We start from the raw sequence: 27,423 nt of genomic DNA, 5'->3' as shown, positions 1-27,423 counted from the left end.
AGTGGGGCTGGCGGAAGCTGGTATTCCGGCTCCTTCTGGCCTGTGGAGAGACGGCCGCGTCTGTTGGGATCCCCGCCCGGCGGCTGCGCCTGCGGCGCTGACGTGGCTCCCGGAAGTGGCGCTGTCGCGAGGCCGCCATGTTGCAGCAGGTAAGGGGCTGTGGGCGCCGGGAGAGGGCGGCGGCGGCGGCGGCGGCGGCTGGGCCCGAGGAGGAGCGGGGTGGGCGGCGGGCGGGACGGCCGGCGCTAGTGTCCGGGGAGTGCGGCCTAGGCTGCGCTGAGGAGGGCCAGCGCGGGTGTGAGGTCCGCGGGGTCGCTCTGTGTGTCCCCACCGCTCGTGAGCCGGCGAGGGGCAGGCAGTCGCCGCCCTGGACGTGGGTTACGGGACCCGCCGGGCCTGGCGTCCAGGTTTATGCCGTCAAAGTAGGTGGTTAAGGGTCGGTCCCTTCCCATGCTCACATCTGTTCCTCAGAGTTAATTACAGCCCTCACGTCTACGACCCCAGACTAGTGAGAAGAAGAATCTCTTCCTATTTAAAAAAGCACTGTTTATCGTGCACGTTAACTTGGGTTATCATAGCTGTTTTTTTCTGAGGGATTTCTGTGGCCCAGCCACTGGCCCAGGCCCTGCGGAAGGACTGTGTAAACAATGCAGTTTATTGTCCGGGTTTGGAGTGTTAATGCTTGTCCAGGGATTGAGTGGGGAGATGAAATAAGTTACAGAGATAAAGATATTTTCAGATAACAACAGCAAAGACGGTGATATGATAGCAAGTATCTGAGAATGGAACAGCCTAGCGATTTGCGGTCAGAAAGGACCACTCTGAGGAGGTGACGTGAGTGGAGAAAATCCAGTGATGGTCTGAACCTGCAGGAGGCTGGAGAAAAACACAGCCATACTGACCGTTCCCTCTTAAGTTTGTGACCACGCACCTCAAGGGAGCCCGGGGGGCCTCCCGGCAGTCATTATGGCGTTGCCATAGTCCCCTAGGCTACTCTCCAAGTCTTCTCCCTCAGACCGTCAGCATTTCTTACCTTCTCTCAGCTCAGAGCCTTGCGGCTTGTTTCCCTGAGAAAACGGAAGCTTTCGGAGAACTTTCACACCACCTGCCTGTACAGCTTTGCCCACGACCTCCCGCAGGCGCTGCTTTTGCTTTACAGATTGCCCCGTCTGTGCTCCAGCCTTAGGCCGGGCCCTCTGCTTGTGTACTGGTTTCCCTTTTACCTGCTCGGGACAGAAACTTTGGAATCTTCTTCGACTGCTTTCCTCTGAGCCCTCCGTCCACCCGTCAGCAGATCCTGTCGGTTCTGCCTTAGCATGTGTTCGGAATCTGGCTGCTTTTCACCACCTGCACTGCATCCACCCTCGACCAGACCATTACTTCTTGGCTCCATCATTAGATTCACCCCCTGACCAGCCTCCCAGCTGTGTGCCTTTGTCTTTCCCTCTTTCCCCTCTTTGCTCTCAGAGTCTTAATGCAGTAGCCAGAATTTTCCTTCTAACATGAGTCAGAATGTGTCAGGACACCCTGGTGGTCCCTCCTCTCCTCACTCAGTTATTCTGATGTTCTTAATAGCAGCACCTGGAACTTACACATCCACAGCCAGACTCCTGATTTTGCCCCACAGTTGTGCTCACCACCTTTCCATCTACTGGATGCAACTCCAGGAGTGCAGAGCTAGTTGTCTTTTTTCTTGTTTTTGGCTGTACCACTTAAACTAGTGCACATCGTGGGCACTCAGTATTTATTCAATAAATGAGATGAAGCCGGTCTTCCAAAGAGCAGGGTAAGAGAAAAGAGTGTTGCAGACAGAGTGCAGAAGGACCTGATAGGGCACAAGTGGGGCGTGTTTAAGGCATTGAAGAGAAGGCCAGCCTGCTAGGGGCTTAGCTGTTGTATAGGTTTCCTATTGTAACAAATTACCGTAAACCTAGTGGCTTAATACAAATTTATTATCTAAAAGTTCTGCTGGTCAGAAGCCCAAAATGAGTCTTAAGGGACTAAAATCAAGGTGTGGGCTGAGCTGGAAGCTCTCAGGGAGAATCTGTCCTTGAGTTTATCCAGCTCCTAGAGGCTGCCTGTCTTCCTTGGCTCACAGACACTCTCTCCTCTTCAAACCTGGCAGCGTAGCATCTTCAGTTTCTCTCTGACCTCAGCTTTCCTTGTCTCATCGCCTCTAACCCGACCCTCCTGTGTTCCGGACCACGGTGATTGCATCATTGGTGCCACCTGGATAATCCAGGCGACTCCCCAGCCCAATCTCCTTAATTTCGTCACTTCTACAAAATTCTTGCCAAGTAAATGTTCATATTCACAGGTTCTGGGGATTAGAACCTGGACTTCTTTGGCAGGGGTGAGGAGGCCCTGTTCAGCCTACCACAGTTAATAAAGGGGGAGTGGCCTGAGACAAGGAGTTAGAGCTGGGCAGGGGCCAGATGGTGATTTGTCCTCATATGAAGTCTGTTTTCAGTCAAAGTGCTGTGGGTTTTAAGTGGGAGAATGATAATGATCTAATGGGAAAATGTCACCCTGGTTACTGGATGGCAAGGCCTCAGCATGTTCTTCTGTGGCGTCATGTGGTGCATCTCAGTCTTGGCTGCACGTGAGCATCATCTGGGGAGCTGAGTCAGGGTCATGAAAAAGTTCTCAAACTGATGGTGTGATGGTTGCACAATTCTGTGACTATACCAAAAATCATTGAATTATACACTTTAAATAAGTGAGTTGAATGCACCTGCTCTTTGGGAAAGACTTGAATATCCAGACAAGCGGAAATACAGGGTAAAGTGACAGAACAAGCCTCTGAGGAGGTGGGAAAAGAAGGGATTCCAAGCACCAGTAGCTGGCTTAGCCTTGGATAAAAGGACACAGATGTGTGAGCAGGGGTCGGAAAAAGGATGCAGTTAGATGATTTTGCGAAAGAACCCAGAGCCTTTGAATTTATCCCGACAGCCTCAGCTTTCTCTGCCCTGGGAGAGCAGCTGCTGAGAGTGGTGGGGTGAGTTTGCAGAGCATCAGCCGCTGATGGTGGTTCCTACACGAACTGGCAGCATCTTGCGAGGGATGGAGGCGGCAGGTGCCTGGATTGCTGTGGAGGGTTTGGCCAGGTGGTTGGGGTCGGGGTAAGGGAACCGCCTTGGGCCCTTTCCAGCCTTCCAGGTGGCCATGGCCATGTCTTAACCGTTGTCTTCCATTTTGACTAGCGTGCCGCCTTGCGTGTAGTAGGCCTGCAAGGACTGAACTTCATTTTGCTTCATGGCTGTTTACTTCCCTGTTAGGACAGTAACGATGACACTGAAGATGTTGCACTGTTTGATGCGGAAGAGGAGACGACTAACAGACCGAAAAAATCCAAAATCAGGTATGAGGCTTAGTTACAAGAGTTGTATTGTCTCGGGCTGTTCTGCCTGTTGACTGGTGCCAGCAGCGGGTTCCCTTCCAGGCAGAGTGGTTGTGACGTGCTGGCAAATGTTGTGTATTACAGTTTGATCTTTAAGATGACATTTCACTTTCTCTCTGGGAATAACTGGCATAGAGAATTTTACCCAGTACTGAGTTTTCAAGTTTGCAAATGCAGTTATTTGAACACCAGTGTTTTTGATTCTGGCTGTTGTTTACCAAGAACACACCATTTCTTTACGAGTTTCTGTAGATAACATTACATTCTGATTTGTTGTACATATTTCAGAATTGCATCTTTTGTATCAACTAATATGAAAACATCATGCCAAACATACTTCTCTTCCAAACTTTGTTCTCTCTAAAGAAATTCACTTAATGAAATCAAATTCTGCCAGAACCTTGGAAGCATTATGCTAGGTGAGAGATGCCAGTCACAAAAGACCATGTATTATGTGATTTCACTTGTATGAAATGTCCAGGATAGATAAATCTACAGAGACAAAAAGTACATTGGTGGTTGCCCAGGGCTGGAGGGGGGTGGGATTGGGGTACATGGGGAGTGACTGCCCATGGGTTAGGGTTTCTTTTTAGGGTCATGAAAAAGATCTAAAACTGATGGTGTGATGGTTGCATAATTCTGCGACTGTACCAAAATCACTGAATTATACACTTTAAATAGTTGAGTTGTATGGCACGTGGATTATATCTCTGTGAGGTTGTTAATAAAACAACCTGATGGTTACTTTGTCTTAGTGCCTGAAGTGATTTCTGAGGGCCTGGAAATTCTTCGGGCATGATTTTTAGACAGGTAAAAATAAGTCTATCCTAAGAGTATAATTTCCTTATTTCTCCAAGCTTGGTAAAGATTCTTGTTATGCATTTTGGGAAAATTTACAATCAATGAGGTGCTTAAAGTCGTGTTTACATAGTGTGTTTTCTGTGACAACAGAAACACAGGGTCTAGTCAAATAATGGGATTTAATGAGAAAAGAGACAGGCGGTTTGCTTCTTCCTCAAGTCATCTTTTATTTTGACAAGACTGTACGGTTCTGTTACAGCTGAAACGTTGTCATCTACATCTGCAGTAACTGTCGTAAAATGTAATTGCATTTCTTTCGTTATGTTTTGATTTTCAGACACCCAGTGGCATCATTTTTCCATTTATTCTTTCGAGTCAGTGCAATTATAGTCTATCTTCTCTGTGAATTGTTCAGCAGCAGCTTTATTGCCTGTATGGTGACAATTATCTTGTTGTTGTCATGTGACTTTTGGGCAGTCAAGGTAGGTTTGATTGTTTTTATTTTTAAAATCCTATTTAATATGATGAGATTGAATGACATAAACAATAAAACAATGACACTGAGCATTTAGTATTGATGTTAATTTATCTTTTTGTTACTTCAGGGCCTCATCTGTGTCAAAATGCTGGTTAGATCAGATCATATAGAGGTTATTGCACTACTGACTTGTGTGCTTTATGTTAGCCTACATCAGCTCTGAAGTTAAACATATAAATAAAATGTGACTGGCAGCTGCAGACCCTGCGTACTGCTTCTAGTCCACATCACTGGTTTTGCTTCAGGGTCACCATCAGCTGTGCTGGGTCTGGTTTCTGGATGGGACCTCAGGAGAGTTTGTCCACAGATCCTCAAGTGTCCACTGCTGCAGAGGCTCCTGTGTGAGCTCTAGGGCGGTGTTCCTCACCCAGGGCCATGTTGCCCCCCAGGCGGCGCTTGTCAATGCCTGAAGACATTGGTCACAGCTGGGGTGGGGAGCATGCTGCAGGCCTCAGACCGGCTCAGGCCAGGGATGCCTGCCGAACGCCTTCAGGTGCACGGATGCGACAGCCGCCTGCATCCGTTATCTGGCCCACAGTGCTGGTAGCGCCGTGGTTGAGAAACCCTGCTGTAGGGCTGGAAAGGCGTGTAAGAAGTGGTTTCAGACTCGAAGGCAGTGGTGGGTAGAGGGAGGGATGGATGAATGGATAGGTGTGTAGGTGGAGGGGCATGTGATACAGTGATTATGGTGAAACACTAAGTGCAGACCCTAGGTGGTAGGTATACGGGTATTCACTTGTAAAACTTGACTTTTCTGTGTGTTTGGAAATTTTCATAGTAAAAAGTGGCGGGGGGGAATCAAAGGCAAAAAAAAAAAAAGACAACAGCTGGTTTTGGAATATCAGAGACATGATTATTGGTTCAAAAACCCGGTAAAATGTTACCAGTCTATTCACGGCCACCAAGCCAGCCGTTTTTAGATCTGTTGATTCTGACAGATATCAGAAGTGGTTGGCTTGGGGGTCAGTTTCCATGAGCCACCAAATGCTGAGAATAAAGATTACGAAGGCCTGTTTCTTGTAGGCTTTTCTTTCATACAGTCTTCTTTGGCCTGTATCCTTTGAATTTCTTACATTGCTTTATGCTGTAAAGTATTTGCTGTAGCCTGGTCACAATTTTGAGAAATGTTTCTTTTTGTTGTTCCTTCCTGTAATTTGTGCTTAGCCAAATAGAACATGGCCTTCAGTCGATTCTTCCTGCTAATTTCTAAACTGTTGTAATTAAATCCTTGTAGGTTTAGGGTTTTAAAAAATGTGGCCAGAAAGCATATTTTCTGATAACCCTTTAAGAAAAGAAAACACGAAGAGCTTAAAAAAGTCACCCTTTTATCTGTGGCACAATTACTTGTAGAAGTGCAAACAGTTGAGATGAAATTAAGAGGTCAAGAATGGGGACGTTATTAAATGGACTTGGGAAGGGGGTATGTGGGCTTCTGAATCTAGTTAAAACACAGATGTGTCATAAGTAAATCTCAGTGCAGTTGTCAAAAGAAGAGAGATAATTATTTAAAAAATAAAAGAGAGAAATTAAAAGATATAAAATTATTTAAAAAAAACAGAACTTAAATGTTATGACCTATATGGGGCTTTTGTTCTCTACTCTGGCAAATAGAGTAAAAAAGGTTAAGTAAAGGTTTAAAAATTTTATTGGTAACTATTAGTAAAATTTAAAACAAGGCTGTGTGTCTTCCATAACACTGGAGAAGGTAGGAGCAACTGAAACAGTAGCTCATACAGCAAGACACGGGAAAACGGCAAGCGTCAAGGAAGCTGAAATGTCATGGGCCGCGTGCAGGATGAGAGGAGCAGTGGCACGTTAGCTATAACAATAAATGTAATTTGATTAAACTCTTTTTTAAAGATAAGAATTCTAACATTGAGTCAGAAGTCAAAAGTCCAGCCAAAAAGATCTAACTAAAATTGTGACATTTAAAAAGTCAAACACTTGGAGAAGATGGAGGAACACTGTTGTGGTGGAAGTCTAACAGACCGCTGTCCTCGGCACATCGAAGTGACAAAAAATGGTTAAGGTCTGAAGAATCCGAGTGAAATAGCCAAGTCACTTTCACGGCAGTATTTGGAACCTTGTGTGTAGAGTTGTGATACTTTCTTGTTCCGCTCCTGTGGGGCACTTATAAAAGCTGATTAAATACCACTGTGAAGAAAGTCCAAATAAACTGTCTGAAGCAGCTGCGTGTTCTAACCCAGCGCAGCAGAACTGGATACCAATGAAAAGTGGTTGTCACAACTGCCTGCTAAGTATCTTGTCTCAAAGAGGAAACAAAAACTGTGAATATAGATTATTTACAGCTTAATGATAATGATCATCTGCTTTCAAACTTTTGAAGTGTGTCTAAAGCTGAATTCGGAGGAAAAGCAATAGACCAAAGGCTTTTATTAGAGGTACAGAAATTTTAAAAACAAAAGTAGTAAGCTTGAGAGAAATTAGGAAAATAAGCAATAGTAAAAGCAGAAAGTAAAGAATTGGAAAATGGGAGAATGGAGGAGTTTGAAAATAAAGAGCTGTCATTTGAAAATGCCTCTGAGATAGGCCCTGACTGCTCTCAGTCTGGGCCAGCTCTCCTCTTTTACTTAGCCTTTAAATGTTAACAGTTCCACAAAGTCAGGTTTGGTCTTTAAGTTTCCTCCTTTTCTTCTCCTGTATTCCTTTCATTACATTAGGAAAGCTCTCGAAGTAATTTGTTTCGTCAGTGAGAGAGAGCTTGGTGCATTTCCAGTGCTGAATGAAGGCCAGTGCCTGTAACCACGCACCATAGACTGGGTGGCTCACACACAGTAGGAATTTATTTTCCGAGTGCTGGAGGCTGGAAATCCAGGATCAGCGTGCCCGCGTGGTCGGCTTCTGGTGAGGGACCTCCTCCGGTTCCAGACTGCTGACCTCCGCTTCTTTCCTCACCCCGCTGAGAGCAGAGGGGCAGAAAGTCTGGTGAGGGCACTAGTCCCATCAGCAGAGGTTCCACCCTCATGAGCTCATCTGGTCCCGTCACCTCTCGGAGCGCCACCTCCTGACACCATCACCTGGTGGGGGGTGGGGCAGAGTTTCGACATGTGAATCTGGGGGACACAAACACTGAGTTCGTATCAACTGTTTTTAGAGATACATAGTTATAAAATACATGTCGCTATGGTCAGGACATAGAGGAAAAAGTAGGTCCCAGAAGAACAAGGGGTTTGGGAACACATTAGGGAACCGGAGAAAGGACGACGAGTTCATGAGGGAACAAGAGGGCGATGTTCATGGATCTGCTTACCCATCACCTCCACCCCTGCTGGGTCTGCTGTTGCATTTGATTTAATCTTTTGTCCGGGCCTGTTGTGTAGTGGTCCTTAACTGAGTATTATGGAGGTAAAGATGATGATTTCTTTGTGAAATGTAACACTAAGATGGGATATCATGGTAGCTCTTTAAATAACGTTTTTAAATGTGTGTGTATATGTTAATCTTTACCAGAATGTCACAGGTAGACTAATGGTTGGCCTGCGCTGGTGGAATCACATTGATGAAGATGGAAAAAGCCATTGGGTGTTTGAGTCCAGGAAGGTAAACTGCCTCTGTTTTTCTCTTTGAGTGTCATTTAATAAATTATGTGTAAATGTTATCGAATATTTAAGGGTGAGTTACTGAAATACTTCAGATGTAATCTACACACAAAGAGCTGTGCCAAGTCACTGGGCAGGGCAGCACTTACCAGAGGGCCTTCTGAAACTTTCTGTCTCGTTCAGACTGGAAACAAGCCGTGTGCAGGAAAGAACCCTCTGAGAGGCTTTTGGCTCAGAGTTTGTGTTAAGCTGCCCCCAGGGAGAAAGGGGGCATGAGAAGGTCCCAGCAAGCCATGTGGGAAGACCAGGTGGGAGGCCACGGGACCTCAAAGACAAGAGAAAGGAGCTCTTTCCTCGAGCCGCCTCAGCCTGGTGTTGCCTTCCCTGGTGTAACTGCTTTCGGGAGCTCGTCTGCCCTTGCCCCCGTGGTCCTCCGTTTGTGGGCAGGAGAAAGAGAAGGTTTGCAACTGGAGAGAAGATCTGAGCTGAGCAGAGCAGTCTGTTCTTCGGGTGGTTCCCTCAGAAGTCCTAGGGGACCTCAGTCTGTTTCGAGCTAGCCTGCTTATCAGCAGTGGAGATCAGTTGGGAGGCAGAGGACAAAATTCTTGGAGACGGCACCAGCTAAATTGCTTGCCTTCTGCTTGGAAGGGCCTTGACAAGGACTTCTCCGAAAGCAGCGTTGTGCTCAGTGAGTCAGTAGTCCTGATAAAAATCTACCTTGGAAACAATTCAACGCCCTTTCAAATTCCTGGGTATTGCTGAGACATTGTGGTCATGTCCAGAATCCCTCGATTCCATTTCCTCTTCTGGACCCTGACTTGACCTTTTAGTCTCCAGGATGACTGTAGCCTTGATTTCCTGGATCCTCACTGAAGAAGGTATCCTTCAGAGCTTCCTTATGAATAAACAGTAGAAGTGCGAGGAGGAATGACTAGAAGCCTGTCAGAGCCGACCCTGATTGTCTTGGGTGATGAGAAACTGTCCATTTTGCCCTGAAAATGGAACATTCTTGATTTAAAGCGAAGTATACTAAGACCAGTTGCGAAGGTTACAGTCATGGTAGGTCTGCTGTTTTGTTTGAGGTGGGTTGGGGGCAGGGGTTCTGACTTAGGACTTGGGTTGTCTGTTACTTTGTTTGAATCTGAGGGTAAGGTGTTTTTCATTAAAAATGTTAAACTCTTTGCTGATGAATATCACAAGACATTGGTTATTAAATTCATGTTCTTTTGTAGGCCTCCTCTCAAGAGAGTAAAACTGTTTCAGAGGCTGAGTCAAGAATCTTCTGGTTGGGACTCATTGCCTGTCCAGTGCTGTGGGTGGTATTTGCCTTCAGTGCCCTCTTCTCCTTCAGAGTGAAGTGGCTGGTGAGTGTCAGCGTGGAGTGGTCGGTAATCCTCGCAGGTGGCTGATGGGTGGTTGGTAGTCAGCACCTGCCCATCTGTGTTGACATCAGGGACCCATCTTGAATAGGCAGCTTCATTGTGTATCTCCCAAGTTCGATTTCCCATCTCTGCTTTTCTCCAAGTGCCAGGAGCAGCGTTCTGTGCAAGACTCCATTTCACCAGCTCTCCTGGTGCCTAGCGGAGTTTTGATTTAGCCCGCCTTGTTCAGTGATTCCTACATTCATCACCTGATCTTGTCGGATGGGGATGTTGAGTGTCCTCCAGACGTTTGGCTTAGCTTGGAACTAACAGTGGTCTTTTCTGAGGATAGCGGTTGGTAACCTGTTCGGTTGTCCGTTACAGCAGTTGTTTTATGAGCGTTCGCAACCTCTCTGGTTCAGGAGCCTGCAAAGGGCTTGCTGGAAGGTTCTGACTTGGGATCTCTCGTAGTTGTGGTCAGACAGCGATGGCGTGACGGGGCTGGTGAGGCATCTTGTCTTTGAGGTCCCGTGGCCTCCCACCTGGTCTTCCCACATGGCTTGCTGGGACCTTCTCATGGCCCGGTGGCCTCACGGCAGTGAGACTGCTTACTTGGAAGGTCCCAGCTCCCGCTGGGAGTGTTTCAGCTCAGAAGCTGCATTACCTTTTGCACCTGCGCTAGTTTGCTAGGACTGCCACAGCTGAATGTCACAGGCTGGTGGCTTCAGCAGCAGAAGCTAATTTCCCCCCAACTCTGGAGGCCTCTCTCTGCGGCTTGTAGATGGCTTCACGTGGTCCTCCCGCTACCTGTCTGTCCTGACCTCCTCTGCCTGTAAGGACACCGGTCACATTGGATTAGGGTCCACCCCAGCCATCTCATTTTACCTTAATTACCTCTTTAAAGACCCTGACTCCAAATACAGTCACATTCTGGGGTACTGGGGGATATATAGAGAGATACACGTATAAATAAATAAATTTTGGGAGGACAGAGTCAGCCTGTAACAGACATCTAGCCTCAGAAGTCACATCACTTTTCGATTTTGCACATTCGAGGGAATGGAAAATAGGCTCCCCAGCCTGAGTGGGCAGGAAGGTTCCAGAAGAGCATGTGGAGCAGGAGATACAGCTGCTGCCATCTTTGGAAAGTATAATCTGTCACTTGACCTAACTGTGTGTGTCTTGTTCTTTTAATAGCTGAGTTTATCTGACTTAATGCTTATAGATACCAGGTGTATTTTGGCCTTAATTGTGTTTTTTCCGTTTGTAATATTGTCTGTTTTGCTGTATAGCTTCTCTCTTTGTTTGTGAATGCGCCTACGTACATACTTTCCCTTTTGAGATTGGAAGGTTTATTGTCTATTTTTAGTTTTTCTAGCAGTTACCTTTCTCACGTGCGCTCGGTCACGAGTGGGGCATGTGTTTAGTGTCTGTTGATCTGCTGCAAAGGATGTAGAGTTCACACCCCTGTGCCTCCCCCACCTTGTCCTCCCTGCTGCCAGCCCTGGGTTCTTGGTGGTGGTGGCCTTATTTTAGTTATTTTAAGTAACACGTTTAATCTTGTGTATTGACTCGGAGACTCTGTTTAAAAGGGGAAACGTTTCCTTTTGAAATGGTATTTGCTGCTGGTTGCTCAGTCTTCGGTCTGTTTTTAAACGTAGTAGCTCAGTGGTCTTGTTGCAGCTTCTCCTTTTACCTCTTGGTTGGCTGGATTTCATCAGTGGTGATTTTTTTTTCCAAAAAACCTGTGGGTGTTATTTCTTTTGGTTCTATCATGTTCAAGAATCTGAGCCGTTGACTTTATTCTTGAATTCACTTTTTTCTTTCTTTCTGAATAAGTTTTTTATATTTGGGTAAGTTCTTTATTCTTTCTTTTTTCTTGAAAAAATTCTTTATTCTTGAATAAAGAATTATTCTTGGCTCAGTTAATATTCTTGGGCCACAGCTGCTTCCTCTCAGCATTCAGAAGACGTTGCTTCATCATTTTCTTATATTGAATATTGCAGAGAAATCTGAGGCCAGGCTTATGAACCCCCATGTAACTGAGTGAGGCATTTTTCTCCTTTGACAAAGAATTTCTGATGTCATTCTAGAAATTTTAAAATAGCATATGTAACCAGGTTGTCCTCATGTTTATCTTTCCATAGTGCTTTTTCCGGAGACTGTGTCCCACTAATAGCAGGCACAGATTCTGCTTTAAATTGGGAAAATTATCTTCTGTTAAGTCTTTACATTTATTTGCGTTCTATTTTTTTTGTCGTCTTTAATTCTGAGGTACCAGTTACCTCTGTGTTGGGTCCTTTTTATCTGTTCTCACCCACTATCTTAATTGCTTTTATCTCTCATCTCTTTCTGTTCTGTTTATTCCCTCAGCAAATCTTTTTAGGAGTCTGCCCCGTGCCAGAGCTGTCCTGGCCGCTGGGGACAGGACTAGGGGCTCGAGAAACAAGGTAACAGCTCTGAGAGCCCCGAGTCCTGGGGGAGCAGGGTGTGGGCAGGCAGACAGGGAGGGAGCGGCTGGGAGGAAGGTGACACGGTGACAGAGTGGAGTGGGCAGCAGGGTGAGGTGCTGCTTTAGGCTGGGGGTCAGCAGGGGCTTTTCTGCACTTCCTTAGCTCTGCCAGCACCATTTTCTGCTCCTGGTGCCTTGTCTCACCTTCACTGTCTCTGAATTCCTACCTTTAGTTCTCCCGCAGGGAGAAGTCTTCCCGGGGTGCTCTGACTTAGGAGGACTGGGTTTCTTCCAGAGCAGCCTTCGCCTGCCTTTGGCGGGCTGTGTCCCTTTCTGCTTTGGTTGTGGGTTTGTGTAGCTGCCTTTCCCTCGTCTCTCCGTCTCGCGTGGGCTCGCAGGGGCAGCTCCGCCCAGGCCGTCTGTGTGCCGCTTTCCCGGGGGTGAACTCCCCTCGACGGCCTTCCCTGTCGTCTGAGACCCCTGGGCTCGGCGTGCGCGGCAGGTGGGTGGCCTGGGGGTGCAGGTGTGGGGAGGGGGTGTGGCCGCCTTGGCCGGCCCGGCGTGGGGTTTGCCTTCTCACGCGCGGACTGGAGGTCTTGTGTCCCGGTCACTCTGTTCTGGTTGTCACGCCTCCTGCTTCAGACCATCCAGGAGGCCCTGGAGCCTTCGCCTCCGCCTGGGGGTCAGCCCAGGCTTTCTCTTGTGCTGTTTCCACTTCCTAAAGTGGAGCAGGGAAGGGCGTGTGAAAGGTGGGCTTAACGCTCCGGGCTGGGAAGGGGGTGCCCCCAGCTTCCCTGCCTCTGTTCTCTGAGGAGGCGGGCTTGACGGCTGTCGGTCCTCCTGCCTGTCGGAGCAGCTGTTTTATCTAGAACAGGGCTGGGCAGACTGGCCTCAGGCCAGGTCTGGCCCAGCACCCGAGTTTTTGTGAATCTGTACTGGAACCCAGCCTTGCCTGTTTGTTTACGCACTGCCTGTGGCCGCTTTGGGACCAGAAGGACACAGTGGAGTATTTACAACAGAGACCACATGGCCTGCAAAGCCTAAAATGTTTACCATCTGGCCCTTTCCAGAAAGACTTTGTCAACCCTTGTTCCAGAATATTTAACCATGGCGTCTCCTCGTGTTGTTCTCACTAGCCTTTCTTCCATAGTATTTAAATAGTAGCCTTGAGTTTCTTATTCTCAATCCTTAATGGTCTTCGTGGGGCCACCTATAGGATCACGGCCACGGGGAGGAAACAACTCTGCCCAAGTGCATCTCCCCCCGTGCTCCCTCCCCCTCCTTCCCCTCCCTCCATCCCCCTCCACCCCCTCCACTCCCCTCTGTCCCCCTCCCTCCCAAGTCACGGAAGGCAAGCACCTGTTGGTTGCTGCCTTGAGGCACTGGTTGGCTTTCTCAGAAGCCAGTCATCACACACACATTAGCAGAGCGCAGAATTCACTTTTGCCTGCTCTCAGTGTGTTGAACTTGGTCTGTCTTGACCATTCTTTTGGAGTTTTTTTTTCCCCATTCTTTTGGATTTCTTAAGGGAATAATTAACATTTGAGCCCCTTCTGAGTCTCATTTACTTTTTTTATATCTTTACTCACAGATCCATGGACAATATTAGAACGAGAATGGCCCCCCCCACTGCACCCCTGGGGCTGCCGGGGGCTGGCACGTAGCATCCGTGTTAGTGGACACTTGTTGGGTGGTGCCGAGCACGTATTGGGTGGGTCTGTTCTGGGAGGGAGGGGGTCTCAACAGCCACAAACCCCACTTCACAAGGCTGCCTTCCCCTTCTCTTTCCCACCTCAGCCTGCCGTCTCCCTTGTGGCGGAGGGGACAGTCAGTCAGTGTTGGGCCGTAACCGCTGGTTGTTCCCTTCTCCAGGCGGTGGTCGTCATGGGTGTGGTGCTGCAAGGTGCCAACCTGTACGGCTACATCAGATGCAAAGTGGGCAGTAGAAAGAATTTAACCAGCATGGCTACATCGTACCTTGGAAAGCAGTTTTTAAGACAAGTAAGTGTTTTCTGGACATGAGGGTAATTTTGCTGTGGTCAGTGACTAATGCAGTGATGATTTCTAACTCTTATATAGAGTTTAATTTTTGTGAATTACTTAAAAGAAAGTTTTTAAAGGGTTGTATTTATTTAAGTATGAGATGATGATACAGTTATTTTAATTTCTCTTTGGTGGCTTTTAGGATATTCCAGAAATGTATTGTCAGTGTCCTGAAATTATTTTAAAACCAGAGAGATAAATGTTCATTTTGATAACTTATCTTTTTAAAATTATGTTAAATTCAGTTGCTTTCCATTACTTCTGGTGGCTCTAAATGAACAGGTTTGAAGAATGGATATTGTATAGTTTCCGGGTTTATAGTAAGAACGAGTTAGAAACATAATAAGACTGTATCACTAAAGGTTGTTTTGAAGTACTCAGTTTTTTTTTTTTTTAAGAACATACAGGTTTTACTATAGTTTCTCAATATGAAGATTAAGTCAGAGTTTTCGGTGGGATAAGTAGTGCTCACAGGTAGTTGCTGGTGTGAGTGGCACCTCATGTTTGTGTCCGTGTAGCAGGCTGGGCAGGTGAAGTTCCAGGGGACAGTGACGGGCTCTCTGCCTTGGACACGCATCAGAGTCACCTGGAGGCTCAGCCACAGGCTGCAGGACCCCCCCCCCCCCCGAGTTCCTTATTTAGTTAATCTGGAGCCGGGTCCCGTAATTTGGTGTTTCACAGGTTCCCAGGTGACGCTGGTGCTGCTGCTCCAAGGATTGTATTTGTAATTAAAGCCCTGAGAAGTGAGGGAACTTCTCAGGCAAATACAGCTGCCAAGTGACAAGGCTCAGGCTCAGGCCAAGGCCAGCTCTCCTCTGTTGAAATTCATTGTCTTCTCCGCTCTGCTGCACGGTTTCTCTTGTATAAGAAAGTAGGGAAGATGAGTGTTCTTGTGGGGACATGACTCTCCCCCCAGGGGTGTTTGCAGAGTCCCAGCATTCTGTTGCTGGGGACTGGCCACCTTATGGTAGATGTCAAGTGTGTGCTTAATAGGTTTTCCCTTAGGATTTCCAGTGTCTCTGAAGCAGGCAGGGACATTGCATACAGGTGAAACTGAACCTGGAGTCTGACATAACCTGGCCAGGGTCAGTAGCCTTACCGTGGCCCCTGGCGATGCTCTGCTCAAGTGAGACTGACTTGCTGGACGTCTGGGTGGGCCCATGGCTTTACTTCTCCAGCATGACCATAGATTTTAACATCAAGATGCCAGGTCGTGTAGCAGCTGGCTCTGTGTGCAAACACGGAATGTTTTCCTGGTGCTTTGGATCTGGTGTGTTAAATAGAATAGCTTTCAGTATTAAGGAGGTGTTTGTCTTTTGCAGACCACTGGAGACGGTCAGCCCTCCTGAAGAGAGTGACAGCCTGTGTGTTCTAAATTTACACTGGAGACAACCGACGAGGGTCTTGACTCTGAACCTTTAGACTCAGTATCTCTTGCAAAGAGAAGTGTTGGGTTTGTTTTTCCATTTTAAAATTTACTTAAAAAGGAAAAGTAGTTTTCATATTAAGTTTTTATTTTCTTTCTAGCATTTGGGGCTTAAAGGCATGGTGTGAGTAGAAACATCGTCAAAATTTGGTTCAGGGTGCACAGTGTGTGCACGCCAACGTGTGCAGATGGGATGGAGACCTTTGCATTTTGACCCACAGAACATAGAAGGATGTTGTGAGTCTATCTCACAACTCTTAATGTGTTTACATAGTATTTCTGTAGATTATTTTCAGAAGAAAGTTTTGCTTCCACGGTAAGAGTGAGCATTTTGGCTTATGTGTTAAGTTAGAAATAATTGTTAATTTTACACTTAATATCTACTTCATGATGGAACTTCTTCTCCTAGGCGTTCACAGACACCTAAAAACCAAACGTGGGCTAGATTTTGTTTATTTATAACAAGTCATATACTTAAGGCCCAGTTAATATAAATAGAGTTTTCGTAGCTTATGTTTAAGGGGTACCTCGGGGTTGCTGCTGTTCTATTTATTTTGGGGGGGGGAGGACAGCCAGACTGTGCTCTGGAGCTTCCCAGGAGCTCTTCCCTGGTCCTTGGCCTGATGAAATCCGTCTTTCACCACTAAAAGTGTGTTATTCTTATGTCATAGTGAGAAAAAGCATTTAAATAACTGGCATTATAAATGCCTAGAAGACATTTTATTTTATGGATCTATTTTTTTCTTGCTAAAATGGGGATATTGTAAATCATGCATTTGTATTAATGGTATTTCTTAAAACCAAGCAATATATGTAACAATCTGTAAGTTATAGGCATCTGTAAATTCTGTTGTAGGTACTGTAAACTTTTGATCAACAGATTATTTTGTGACTGTATTTATACATTGTTAAAAAATTTTGAAGATGTTTTGTTTAATTGAATAACTGTCTAGTGGAGTGATAGCTTTGAAGGTGCATAACTTTATATTTGTATAAAGCTACTGTTTATAAAGCACTCTGACACCCATCCTCTCTTTTGATCCTCACGACCAACCTGTTGCGTGCGATGCCCTTTTATAGGTGATGAAACGGGACTTCAGGTTATTGAGCGACCTGCCCAAGGAAACACAGATCACAGGAGGACCCATCAGGGTGCATGACTGATTCTGGAGGAAATACTGTCTCTAAATGTCCTTTCCTTTCTTAAGAATCGTGAATTTGCTAAGTCATTGATTTGTTAAGTGCTTGACTCCCATTTTATTTATACTCATCTGGTGGGGAAGGTTGGTGCTGCATAAGCACATGTTTGCACTTCACCTGGAAGGGCTGACGTCAGTCTTCAGGGCTGAGAGTCCAGTGGGAGACACACTGGTCCCGTTCTTGAGTTGACTGTTGTTACATGAGGCTGCAGTCCTAAACCAAACATGTATTGAATTCTGCAGTATGCGTGTGGCAGGGCCTACTGTCTGTCCCCCGATACTTGTTTTTCCTTCTACTCATTTCCCACTTCCTGGCCAGGACATGGCAGCAGAGACGGTTTTCCCAGATTTCTTTGCTGCACCTTGGATACACTTCCGGGAAGTAGTCTTGGAAGGACGGCCTGCCCGTCCTCTCCCCTTCCCACCCCTGTGGGCGGACGCGTAGGCAGAATGGATGGCACTTGAACACATCTTGGACGATGGGGCGGAAGCCTTAGTTTGTGAACAGCAGAGAGAGAGGGTAGAGGTTGATTCCCTCTGGTGGGGAGAGCTGTCCTGAACCACCCGTCTGAAGTGAGACACAAAGTTGTGTCTTGTTTAAGTGCTATTGTTCTGGTTTTTCCATCGCTACAGCCCAACTGAATTCTTAGCACTGCAGTATGTCTTTCGCATCCCTCATGGTTCTGTCCATCAGTTAAGTACTTGAGATGTCATAGTTCGCAGGTAGGTATTTGGTCTTTTCTCTGGGTGGTAATTGAGCTAACATTACAGGTGCTAACAGGTCCAGCTGTTCCAGGCGCTGTTGCTGCTTAAAAACTACCCCCAGAACGTAGCAGTGTCACCGCCGTGTTAATCGTGCTTCCGTGAGCCGTGGGTCGGGAGTCTGGGTGCAGCCCAGCGGGGACAGCTGTTCTGCGCTGCACAGTGTGGGGATCCGCGGAGAGGTCTGAAGGCTGGGTCTGCACGCTGGCTGGGAGGCAGGAAACATCTGGGGTGCCTTCACGGGTCTGGAGGTTGGTGCTGGCTGTCAGCTGGACCTCAGCCAGCTTGCTGGTTGGAAGCCCTGCATTTGTGACCATCTGGGTCGTCTCTCCTTAGAGGCTCCCCTGGGCTTTCTCACAACTTGGCAGCTGGGGTCCAAAACAGGCTTCCCTGGAGAGCCAGAGAAGTGCGTGGTGTTTTTGTGACCAGCCTTGAGATTCACGTAAGGTCACTTCTGCCATACTGGGTTGGTTGAAGCAGTCACTGAGGTCCCTCTGAGTTCAAGGGGAGGGGATACAGAGCCCACAGCTTGATGGGAGGGTCCAGATTACACTGTGACGAGAGCAGTGGGAAGGGAGGCGCTGCTGCAGCCCTCTTGGGAAAGTAAAACCCGCCACACCCACGTCGGTTGTTTGATCAAGACTGAATACCTGCTTGGAAGGGGCTGGGGGAGCAGGTGGTGTTGTCCCTTTATCTTCCATCTGGGCCAGCCTTGAGGACGGGTGGATTGTCTGCAGTTAAAGTTATAGCAGCATGGTGTCTGCAGCCGCAGGGCTCCTGATCTTTGACCCGCAGCTGTGGGGTACATGGGTGGGGGCGCTGTGTAGAGGGGGTGGCATGAAGGTACTGCGATGCTCTAACTGTAAAACTCTTCAGGGCTCATCCAGAGCTCTTTTATGTACATGCGACCTCATTTGATTGTCCCCCACGACCTCATCTGGGAGGAAAGGCTGTGAACAACCCCATGGTACAGATGCGGAGCTAAGACTGGGATAGTCGTTGACGGGAGGGCGCGTGTAGCAGTGGCGGTGATGCGTGCCCGGTACCCTGCTTGTTCTACGCGGCCCACCAGCTCCCACGTGATCCCGTGCGGCCAGTGTGATGTGACGGAGGTGACCTGTGTCACTTCTGGGCGAGGAAACTGACGTGAGGTTCTCTGATCTTCTCCCCTTCTGTGGCGGCCAGCGGCGCTCGAGACGATGCCTCGGCCGGCGGGGCCGCTGGGTGGCTTGTAGCGCAGAATCCCCCACCTGCTCCTGTGGGACACTCCGCGTAAGTGAGAAATAAAATTTTGGTGTGTGAAGCCACTTGATTCCTAGTTAATTTGTTTCCGTAGCATAACAACATAATAGCCTATGCTGACGAATATGGGTGCACAACCGACAAGTAATACTCAGAAGAAGTTTTACATCGTAATTTGGTAATTTCTCCACTGCTCTGTGCTATTTCCTTTTACAGGGAAGGAAACTGGATTCTTGTCCCTTAGTGCAGGGTCTCTGGTTCTGATCAGACCAGACGGGTGAAGCTGGCCAGGTGAAAACTGGAGAGTCCACCTCCATCTAAGGGGACCAGAAGGTTCTCATTTCCAGCTGTTTGTTGCCACTCAGGAATGTATTTCAAAAGGAGTGGAAAATCTGGATGTTTATATGAAACCTGGTATTTTAATGCTTGTAAATTTTAAAAGGAGAAAAGAAAACATGTGAAGCCAAACCGGGCGTGCTTGCAGGTCAGGTTCAGCCGCGCTAACTCCCGCGTAGTGCGGCGATGCCCACACCAGGGGAGCTCTCCTGTCTCGTGTGAGAGCTGAGTGTCTGTAGTGAGCAAACCAGGGCTGCCCTAGAGGAAGCGGGCTTGGAGGTCCTGGAGTCGCCCACTCAGCCCTGACTACCAGTTTCCAAGGAGCTCCCTGAGCCCCCTGTCTGCAAACCACGGCTAGGAAGGTGAAACCAAAGTCTGCTGCCTGCCAGGAACACGTTCTCAAATTGTGTGTCAAGTACATTTTTTAAATTGAAAATAAAGTTGAAAAAGTAATTCTTGTGAAAAGCAGGAAGCAATTCCTTAAAAGATTTAGATTGTTTTTCTAAAAAGGAGCAAGCATTTGATTTCTTGAAGAAGTTAAATTTAGTGCCAAGAAAAAGCGTAATCCCGTCTATAACTTTTCTCCACTATGATGACCATGATAGTAATCAAAGCACTGAAGGTCAGAAAACCAAGTAGTGCCGAAAGGCCACAAAGAAATCACGTCTGACCTCGCTCTGCTCTGCTCCCCAGAAGTGGACCTCCTCGACTGCTGTGGTTTTTGTATTTGGAGGTATTTGCCCTCATCCTAGGTGGCATGCTTACTGTGCTCACAGTGCTTCTTGACTCAGCCACTTCTGACACGTCAGCTGTTGGCTTCTTGCTATGAAAAGTGAAGGTTTAACTCAAACCCCTCCCCCTCATATAATCTGAACACTGTTTGGTCCCGTTGGTGCTAACATTAAAGCTTTAACATAAACCTCCCTTTCTTACGCCTTCAGGTATCTGATGTTGAACTGTTAATTTTCTCTGTTAGCCATTGGTTTACCTGCAAGTAACAGAAAACCCCACAAATAACGGCTGAAGCAAAGGGAGTGAGTGTGTTTCTGCAAAGGAGGTGGGAAAGTGGGCCCTCGCTGACGTTGGTCAGTTACTGGCTTCCGAGAGAGCTGGTTTTGTCCCCATGATCGTGCCTCAGGGTCACAAGATGACTGTCACAGCTGAAGATGACTCATCTGTTTTTAAGCAAGGGAGGAGGATGGACGTTCCGGTGGAGTCTGTCCCCTTTTATGAGAAAAGCGAAAGTTTTCTCAGAAATCACAGTAGACTTTCATTTTTGCTGACATCTCATTGACCAAAATCGGGTCACCCAGGGGTGAGGAAGTCTGGGGAAGCAGGTATGTAGCTGGGCACGCCGCTGCCTTGAAAAAAGTGAGGTTTTGTTTAGTAGGGGAAAAAGGACAAAGGGACGTCAGTCAGGAGCTGGCTCAGTGCTCGTGTGGGGCTTATGTGCAGGACACCAGCCGCTGCTGTGGCAAATGCTCTTGGCATCGTTTCTGCAGTAAATAAATAGCTTCTGATCTGGGCTTTTGTTTTAGCTAAATGTGATGTGAAGCCATGAAAGCACAACGTGCTGAGAGCGTCCTGTGAGGGCGCAGGCTGCTGTTCCCTTAGGTGTGTGTCTGTCTGTAATGTGATTTGGGGTTGGGTGGAGGATATTCAGGGCTGTGCTTCTCGTGGGGCGGTGCTGTCCCCAAGGGAGGGCTTTTGTTGGATGTTACGTGGTGTTAACGGGGGCTGGTTAACACAAAGTTTGGCTGTTTCACTGGGTGGAGTCTAGGGACGCCAGGAGCTCGTGGAGCAGAGGACAGTTGTGTGTGGCCAGAAATTGGTCTCAGCTCTGGCAGCTTCCAGCTGTCCCGTGCGTAATTATGCGCATGAAAGTCCTGTGCATAAAGAAAGGAAAGTAACCCCTGACAGCCGTGCCCTGGAAGCTGATCTGGCCCTGGCAGCTAGGCTGGCGTGTCCTCCTTGGGCAGATAATTTTACATGACACCAGTATCTGACAGGACTGTCCTGTGCCTGTGAGGGAGCAAGACAGAAGTGAGGGCACTCTGGAATCCTGTTGGAGCACAGAGAAGAGAATACTGCGTAAAGCACAGAAAATGACCAAACACCCCCAGCCCGCTGGGGTGGGAGGCGGCTGCTGCTCTGCTGAATTCAGCTGCAGACCACGCTGTGCCTCCTGCTGCCTAGGTTGAAATGAAGACAGCCGCTCATAGAATTAGTGTAAAATCCAGAGTCAAACTATGATTCATGGAACCCTTTTTGAAATCACCTAAGCAAGCCCAAATTCTCTAATCAGCTCATCCCAGCAGCCTTGTTCTGAGACACCCCATGGTGTGCAGTCTCCCTTGTGCAGAGGTGCTAATAAACCCAGTTTGGTTCAACCACAGGCCTGTTCCTCAGGGTCTCTAGCTGGTGAGCATCGGCAGTAATTATCTGGGCCTAGGTTGCAAGTCCCTTTTTGTTGCGGATTTTGTAACAGCTGGAGTGTTGACGATGTGCCCCAGTCTGCAAGCCCCTCCGCAAAAGGCGGAAGGCCTGCTGTTTCAGGTACTTGAGGAAGTCTCTGTCTGATTATTAGCTGAGGGCTAAGCTGAGTGGGGATTTCAGTGGCTACACATGACAGAGAATACAGACTTGACAGAATTAGGAAATCACTAAAAACCCCTGCAACCCCCAAAACAAGCACTAAAGGTAAGGGGCAACAGGTAGTCTGGTTTTCAGAGTTGCCATCTGATATTAAATTGTCCAGTTTTCAACAACAACAACAACAAAATTGTAAGGCGTGCAAGAAACAAGACAGTATGACTTACACACAGGAAAAAAAATTCAACAGAAACCTTCCCTGGGGAAGACCAGACTTTAAAGCCAGGCTTCTATCATCGGTCTTAAACATGTTCAGAGAGCTAAAGGAAACTGGACAAAGAACTGAAAAAGTGAGGAAAATGACCTACGAACAAAATGAGAATGCCAGTGAAGACACACGTTACAAAAAGGAACCAAGCAGAAGCTTGGGAACTGAAAAGCACGGTAACTGACATGAAAAACTCACTAGAGGAGTTCAACCTACTGAGCAGGCAGATGGGAGAATCAGAACACTTGAAAACAGGACAGTTGAAGTAATGCAGTGTGAGGGGCAGAAAGAAAGAATGAAGAAGCCTGAACACAACCTAAGGGACCTGTGCGCACCATCAAACATACCAACGTGCGCTTTGTGTTGGGAGAAGAGAGGAAGAGGAAGGAAGAATTAATGACTGGAAGCTTCTCAAAGTTCATGAAAGGCTTGGAAAAAGCAAAACTGCTTTCCCAAGAAGCGCAGCAGGTTCTAAGTAAAATGAGCTAGAGGTCCACGCCTAGACACACAGCTGAATTGTCAAAAGTCAGTGACAGAGAATATTGAAATCCACAAAACTGCCCATCGCAGATGGAGGGTGCTCAATGAGATGGAAAGCTTGCTTCTCTCATCAGAAGCCATGAGGTCAGATGGCATATTCAAAATACACTTTAAGACAAAAAGCAACTGTTACAAGAGACAAAGAAGAATGTTACATATTGATAAAAAGTTCAATTCATCAGGAAGACATAACCATTAAAAACATATGCACTTGGTAACAGAGCTCCAAAATGCATGCAGCAAAAACAGAATTGAAGGGAGAAATAAAAAACTCAGTCATCACTACTACTAATGATGGCTTGTCAGTAATTTAATGATTATGGGAGATAATCCACGTAGAATGTTCAGCGTAGCCCCAAACACGGTAACCGACTCAGAAAGGAGAACAGAATTGCTTAGCTAGTTAAAGGCAGAGAGTCAGGAGGCCTCAGCCCTAGTTGAGTGGCTTCTGTGTGACTTGGAGTCCCATCCAGTCTAGGGCGTGGAGGATTCAAATGGAGAAAAGCAGTCAGTTGCAGGAAAGAATGCTTAATTCTTCCATTTTTTAAAATTTTGCTTAGAACAAGTTAGAGATTGTAAGATTTTAAGCTAGTAGTTTACCACAGTGTTCATTTATAATTTATCTTATATTTAAAACACATCTTGCTATTTATGTTTTTCAGATAGTTGTTGAAATCCAACGATGCCGTGGACCAGTCTTCGCGGTAAACATTTCTTTTAGGGCATCGCCTCTCTGCACGCCCTTCTCCCCTTTGGCTTGTAACTCGTGCATTGTCCACTAGATGGCAGTACACCAACGTAACATGTAAATGTAACAGCGGGACCGTAGCATCTTAGGGTAATGAGAAGTGATGGTCTCCTGGAAAATTAGCCTGAGACTAGTGGGTTAGGACTAAATCCATGTTTCCTGGTATGAAATTAATGAAAACCAGTGCTAATGAATGAATAGATGCTAAGTAAGTACCATAATATATTTAGTACCTACAATGCACCAGACACGGAGATGGTACTGCGTACGTGTTACGTGTCTACTTTCCTCATCACCTACCCCGCCTCCCCTCACTGAACAAGTGGGAACTCGGGACTGGAGGGTTCAGTAGCTTTCCTGGGGTCACACAACCAGAGAGGTGAAGCCAGGACTTGTCAGTGGCCAGGAAAGATGATGAGTTTGGGTTTAAGACATACTGGATTCGAAGCCAGTGGTCACATCCAAGTACCAGAATGTGGTGGAAACCTGGACTACCACCTTAGGCTTCATTTAAGAGGCATCTCTGCAGAGCAGAGTCAAAGCTGTAACAGTGTGTGGGCTGTCTGTGGCACAAGCGCCTGTTAAAGAACAAAGCTGAAGTGTAATTCCCGAGGAGACGGTGGTACGGCAGAGGGCTGAGGGCACACACACTGGAGGCGTCCAGTCCAGAGTTTAAATCCTGGCTTCAGACTTACTAGCTGTGCGCTCTTGTGCAAGGTAGATGACCTCTCTGACCCCTCGCAGTAACCTTCGGAGGGAGATACTACCTCCATTTTACAGATGAGGAAACTGAGGCTTACAGAATGTAGGAACTGACCCAACGTCACGGTGCATCTAGTACATGATGGCTCCGAGATTCAAATCTGGAGGGCCTTACTTAGACTTACACTGCGGAGTACCATGTACGTGGCTTCCCCAGTTACTTCCCCTAGTTACCCAGGGCACTGCCCAGTAACCCCTCGTGTCTGTGTGAGCCTCCTTGTACGGTCAGCGTTGTCCAGAGAAACAGAACCATTAGGAGATATAAATTATGTCTATAGATCTATATCTATGTTTATCTTATGGCTATATTCCTTGAAATAAATTCTATGTGTCTGTGTGTGTGTATATACACACAGAAACAAAGATTTATTTCAAGGCATCGGCTTACGGAACTTGGGAGCCGGCCAGGCCTGCTCAGTAGGGTGGGACAGCAGGCTGGGGCTCCAGTCTTGAGCCAACTTTCTTCTTCCTCTGGAAACTCTCAGTTTTGCTCTTAAGGCCTTTTAACGAATCGGATGAGACCCGCCCACGTTATTGAGGGTCATCTCTTTAACTTAAAAGTCAGCAGATTGTAGATGTTTGCCACACCTAGAAAATGCCTTCACAGCAACAGCTAGATTAGCATTTGATTCAAGAACTGGGTACTGTCACCTGGCCAGATTGACACCTAAGACTACCCATCGCACTTCTCCACGTTGCTTGTGAACTGACAGCAGGGAGCGTCTCTCTCTAGGTGACCAGCGCCGGGCACCTGGCTGCACCCAGTAAACTCTGAGTGTGTACGCTACGCACCCTGTCTAACAGCCTGGGCAAAAGTAAACTTTCAGTGGCAGGCCTGGCGAGGTGCAGAGTTCTAGTGTTCTTGAGTGACGTGGTACTTTTCTTGGGGGCCCCCTGGATGGCGCAGCAAAGGATGACGATGAAAGAACTGATGGGCATGGCCAGCCTGAGGCCACGAGCAGGGCTGTCCGCCCCAGGAGCTGGTGGAGGTCCTGGTGGGACACTGTGCTGGCTGTCTCTCTGTGTGCGGCTTTCTGCTGACACCTGTTCCCAGCTCCTGCTGCTGTCCGCCTTTGTCTCTTGGGTGGAAGGTTTTCAAACAGCAGAATCTGTATGGTTGGGCAAGAGTGAGTAACTGTGGGGCTGTGAGTGCCTGTGGCCGCGGAAAGACCAGCCCTGTCGTGCCCTTCTGAGGCTTGGCAGCCTCTTCTGACAAAATACAGAGACAGGAGAGTGGATGCCGCCCAGACGGTGGGAGCATCCACCAGAAATTAGGCTGCAAGTGCGTCCCCTTGGGGAGCCTTCTCGGTGTCTGGTTCCACGCCTCCCACCGCTGGAGAGAGAGTAGCTTCACCTCCTCCTTGAAGAGCCTTCAAACGCATCTTGGAGCACACGCTCACCCTCTCCGCCCTCCTCTCTCTGGGACCACCTCATGCTGGCTCCTAGACGTGTGGGCGCATCCCTTCCTCAGCTGTCTCTACAGAATTAGGCCGACGACAGCCAAGCTCGTCCTGATACTCTCATCCCGAGGACAGGGGTGGGCTTGTGGCCCATGCTGAGGACGGGCACAGATTTGTAAGATCGTTTAATAAAACACAGCTGTTGGGGGTAGACTACTTGGCAGGACTGATTTGTGTCCTCTGCCTCCCAACCAAATTCTGTGTTGAAGCCCTAAATGCCATTACGACCTTTGGAGATAGCACTTTAAGGAGGTAATTAAGACTAAATGAAGTCACAAGGGTGGGTCCTAAGTGGATAAGATTGGTGGCCTTCTAAGACCAGCAAGAGAGAGAGCTTTCCACGTGCACACACGCAGCAGAGGCCACGTGAGGACACGGGAGAAGGTGGCCATCTGCAGGCGCAGAAGAGAGCTGTCCTCAGAAGCTGAGTGGGTTGGCCCTGTGATCTTGGACTTCCGGCCTCCAGAGCTGCGGGAAATGAATCGCTGTTGCTCAAGCCCCTGGTCTGTGGTGTTTTGTCACGATCGTCAGGGAGACAGACAATACTGATCATAATGGACTGTAGGCTTTTAAAGCTTGTCTCATAGAGGATGTTAAGCCAGAGAAGCATAAAGGAAGGAAATGCTAATTTTCATGGAGTCTTTTCCACATCCAGGAAGAAAACAGGGAAAGGGCATTTTAAGTCAAAAGAATTCCTTGCGTAAAAGTGTGGAACGTAGCATGCAGGTGCGCACGCGCACACACGCGCATAGACACACAGAACGCTTTATGCTGCAGCCACAAGAGACAGCTGGTTGCTCTCCAAACATGCCAGGCTTTCTCCAGCAGGACATCTTTTACATATTCTGGGTAATTATCCCTTGTCTGTGACATGTGTTGAACATACTTCCTTCCAGTCTATAACTTCATTTTTAACTTGGTTTTGGATTTTTTTAAACTTACATAGCTTTTGAAAAATAAGAGTCAAATTTGTCCACCTCTCCTTTTATGACTTGACTTTCCAGTATTCATTTAAAACACAATGTTTTACATCAGCTATACTTCAGTAAAAAAGGTTATACTCCATTTATAGTTATTGTAACATATTGGCTATGTGCCCTGTGCTGTGCAAGTGTGTCCATGTAGTTTATTTTATACGTAGTAGTGTGAACCGCAGAGTCCCCTCCCCCTGCCCTGCCCCTCCCCCTGCCCTCTGCCCAAGGGCAACCACTCGTTTGTTCTTTACATCTGTGCGTCTGTTTCTTTTTTTTTTAAAATTACATTCACTAGTTTGTTGTATTTTTTAGATTCCACATGTAAGTGATGGCATATGGTATTTGTCTGACTCTAACTTATTTCACTAAGCATAACACCCTCCGAGTCCAACCAAGTTGCTGCTGATTTTGTATTTTAAAAGTTTTTTTTTTCACACACGGTCATGAATGAGATTGATCTGAGATTTTTCTTTTCCAAGCTCGTGCTGTCTAGCTTTGATAACAAGGGTCATGATCGCCTTGTGAAGTGAGCTGACAGGCACCCCTTCCTCCCTGGACGGCACACTTTGTGTAACATCGGAGTTACTGCTTCTTTAATGGCTGCATAGCATTGGAGGAACTGCCCAAGCCTGGTGTTTCCTTTGTGGGAAGGCATCAGGGTCAAGTTAGCCTCATAAAAGCAGCCTGGGAGCATTTCTCCTCCTTTCCTCTGGAACAATGTGTGCAAAACCTAGATGACCTGTTCCTTGAATGTTTAGTAGAAACTGCTTGTCAAACTCTAGGCATGGTGATGGTGTGTGTGTGTGTTTTAAATTCTTGATTTGATTACTTTCATTTTTATTTGTCTTTTCAGCCAATCTGCTTTTCTTGAGTCTGTCTGGTTTGTTCGTTCTTTCTTTTCCTTCCTTTCTTTCTTTCTTTCTTCTTGTCCCTTTTGCCCAGTTTTGAAACACGGGAGT

General features: G+C 47.2%; 1 protein-coding gene across 21 annotated transcripts in view; it reads left to right on the top strand.

Annotated features, from left to right (window-relative positions):
* LOC102514878 (Golgi apparatus membrane protein TVP23 homolog B) overlaps positions 1 to 27,423 on the top strand; it is an 85,193-nt gene continuing 57,770 nt past the window's right edge. For 8 of the 21 annotated variants that reach the window (XR_004326697.1, XM_032498855.1, XM_032498844.1 and 5 more), the window contains exons 1-7: positions 1 to 149; positions 3,279 to 3,361; positions 4,539 to 4,683; positions 8,211 to 8,300; positions 9,532 to 9,663; positions 13,910 to 14,113; positions 23,183 to 23,224. Coding sequence is in view for 19 of the 21 variants with exons in the window: in XM_032498855.1 (XP_032354746.1) it covers positions 138 to 149; positions 3,279 to 3,361; positions 4,539 to 4,683; positions 8,211 to 8,300; positions 9,532 to 9,663; positions 13,910 to 14,113; positions 23,183 to 23,224 (708 nt within the window). In the remaining 2 variants the exon portion in view is untranslated. The other 13 variants (XR_004326698.1, XM_032498863.1, XM_032498853.1 and 10 more) reach the window with 10 other exon arrangements.

This window comes from Camelus ferus, chromosome 16, assembly GCF_009834535.1.
Source record: "Camelus ferus isolate YT-003-E chromosome 16, BCGSAC_Cfer_1.0, whole genome shotgun sequence".
Taxonomy (NCBI): domain Eukaryota; kingdom Metazoa; phylum Chordata; class Mammalia; order Artiodactyla; family Camelidae; genus Camelus; species Camelus ferus.
This window is presented reverse-complemented; position numbering and strand designations above follow the sequence as displayed.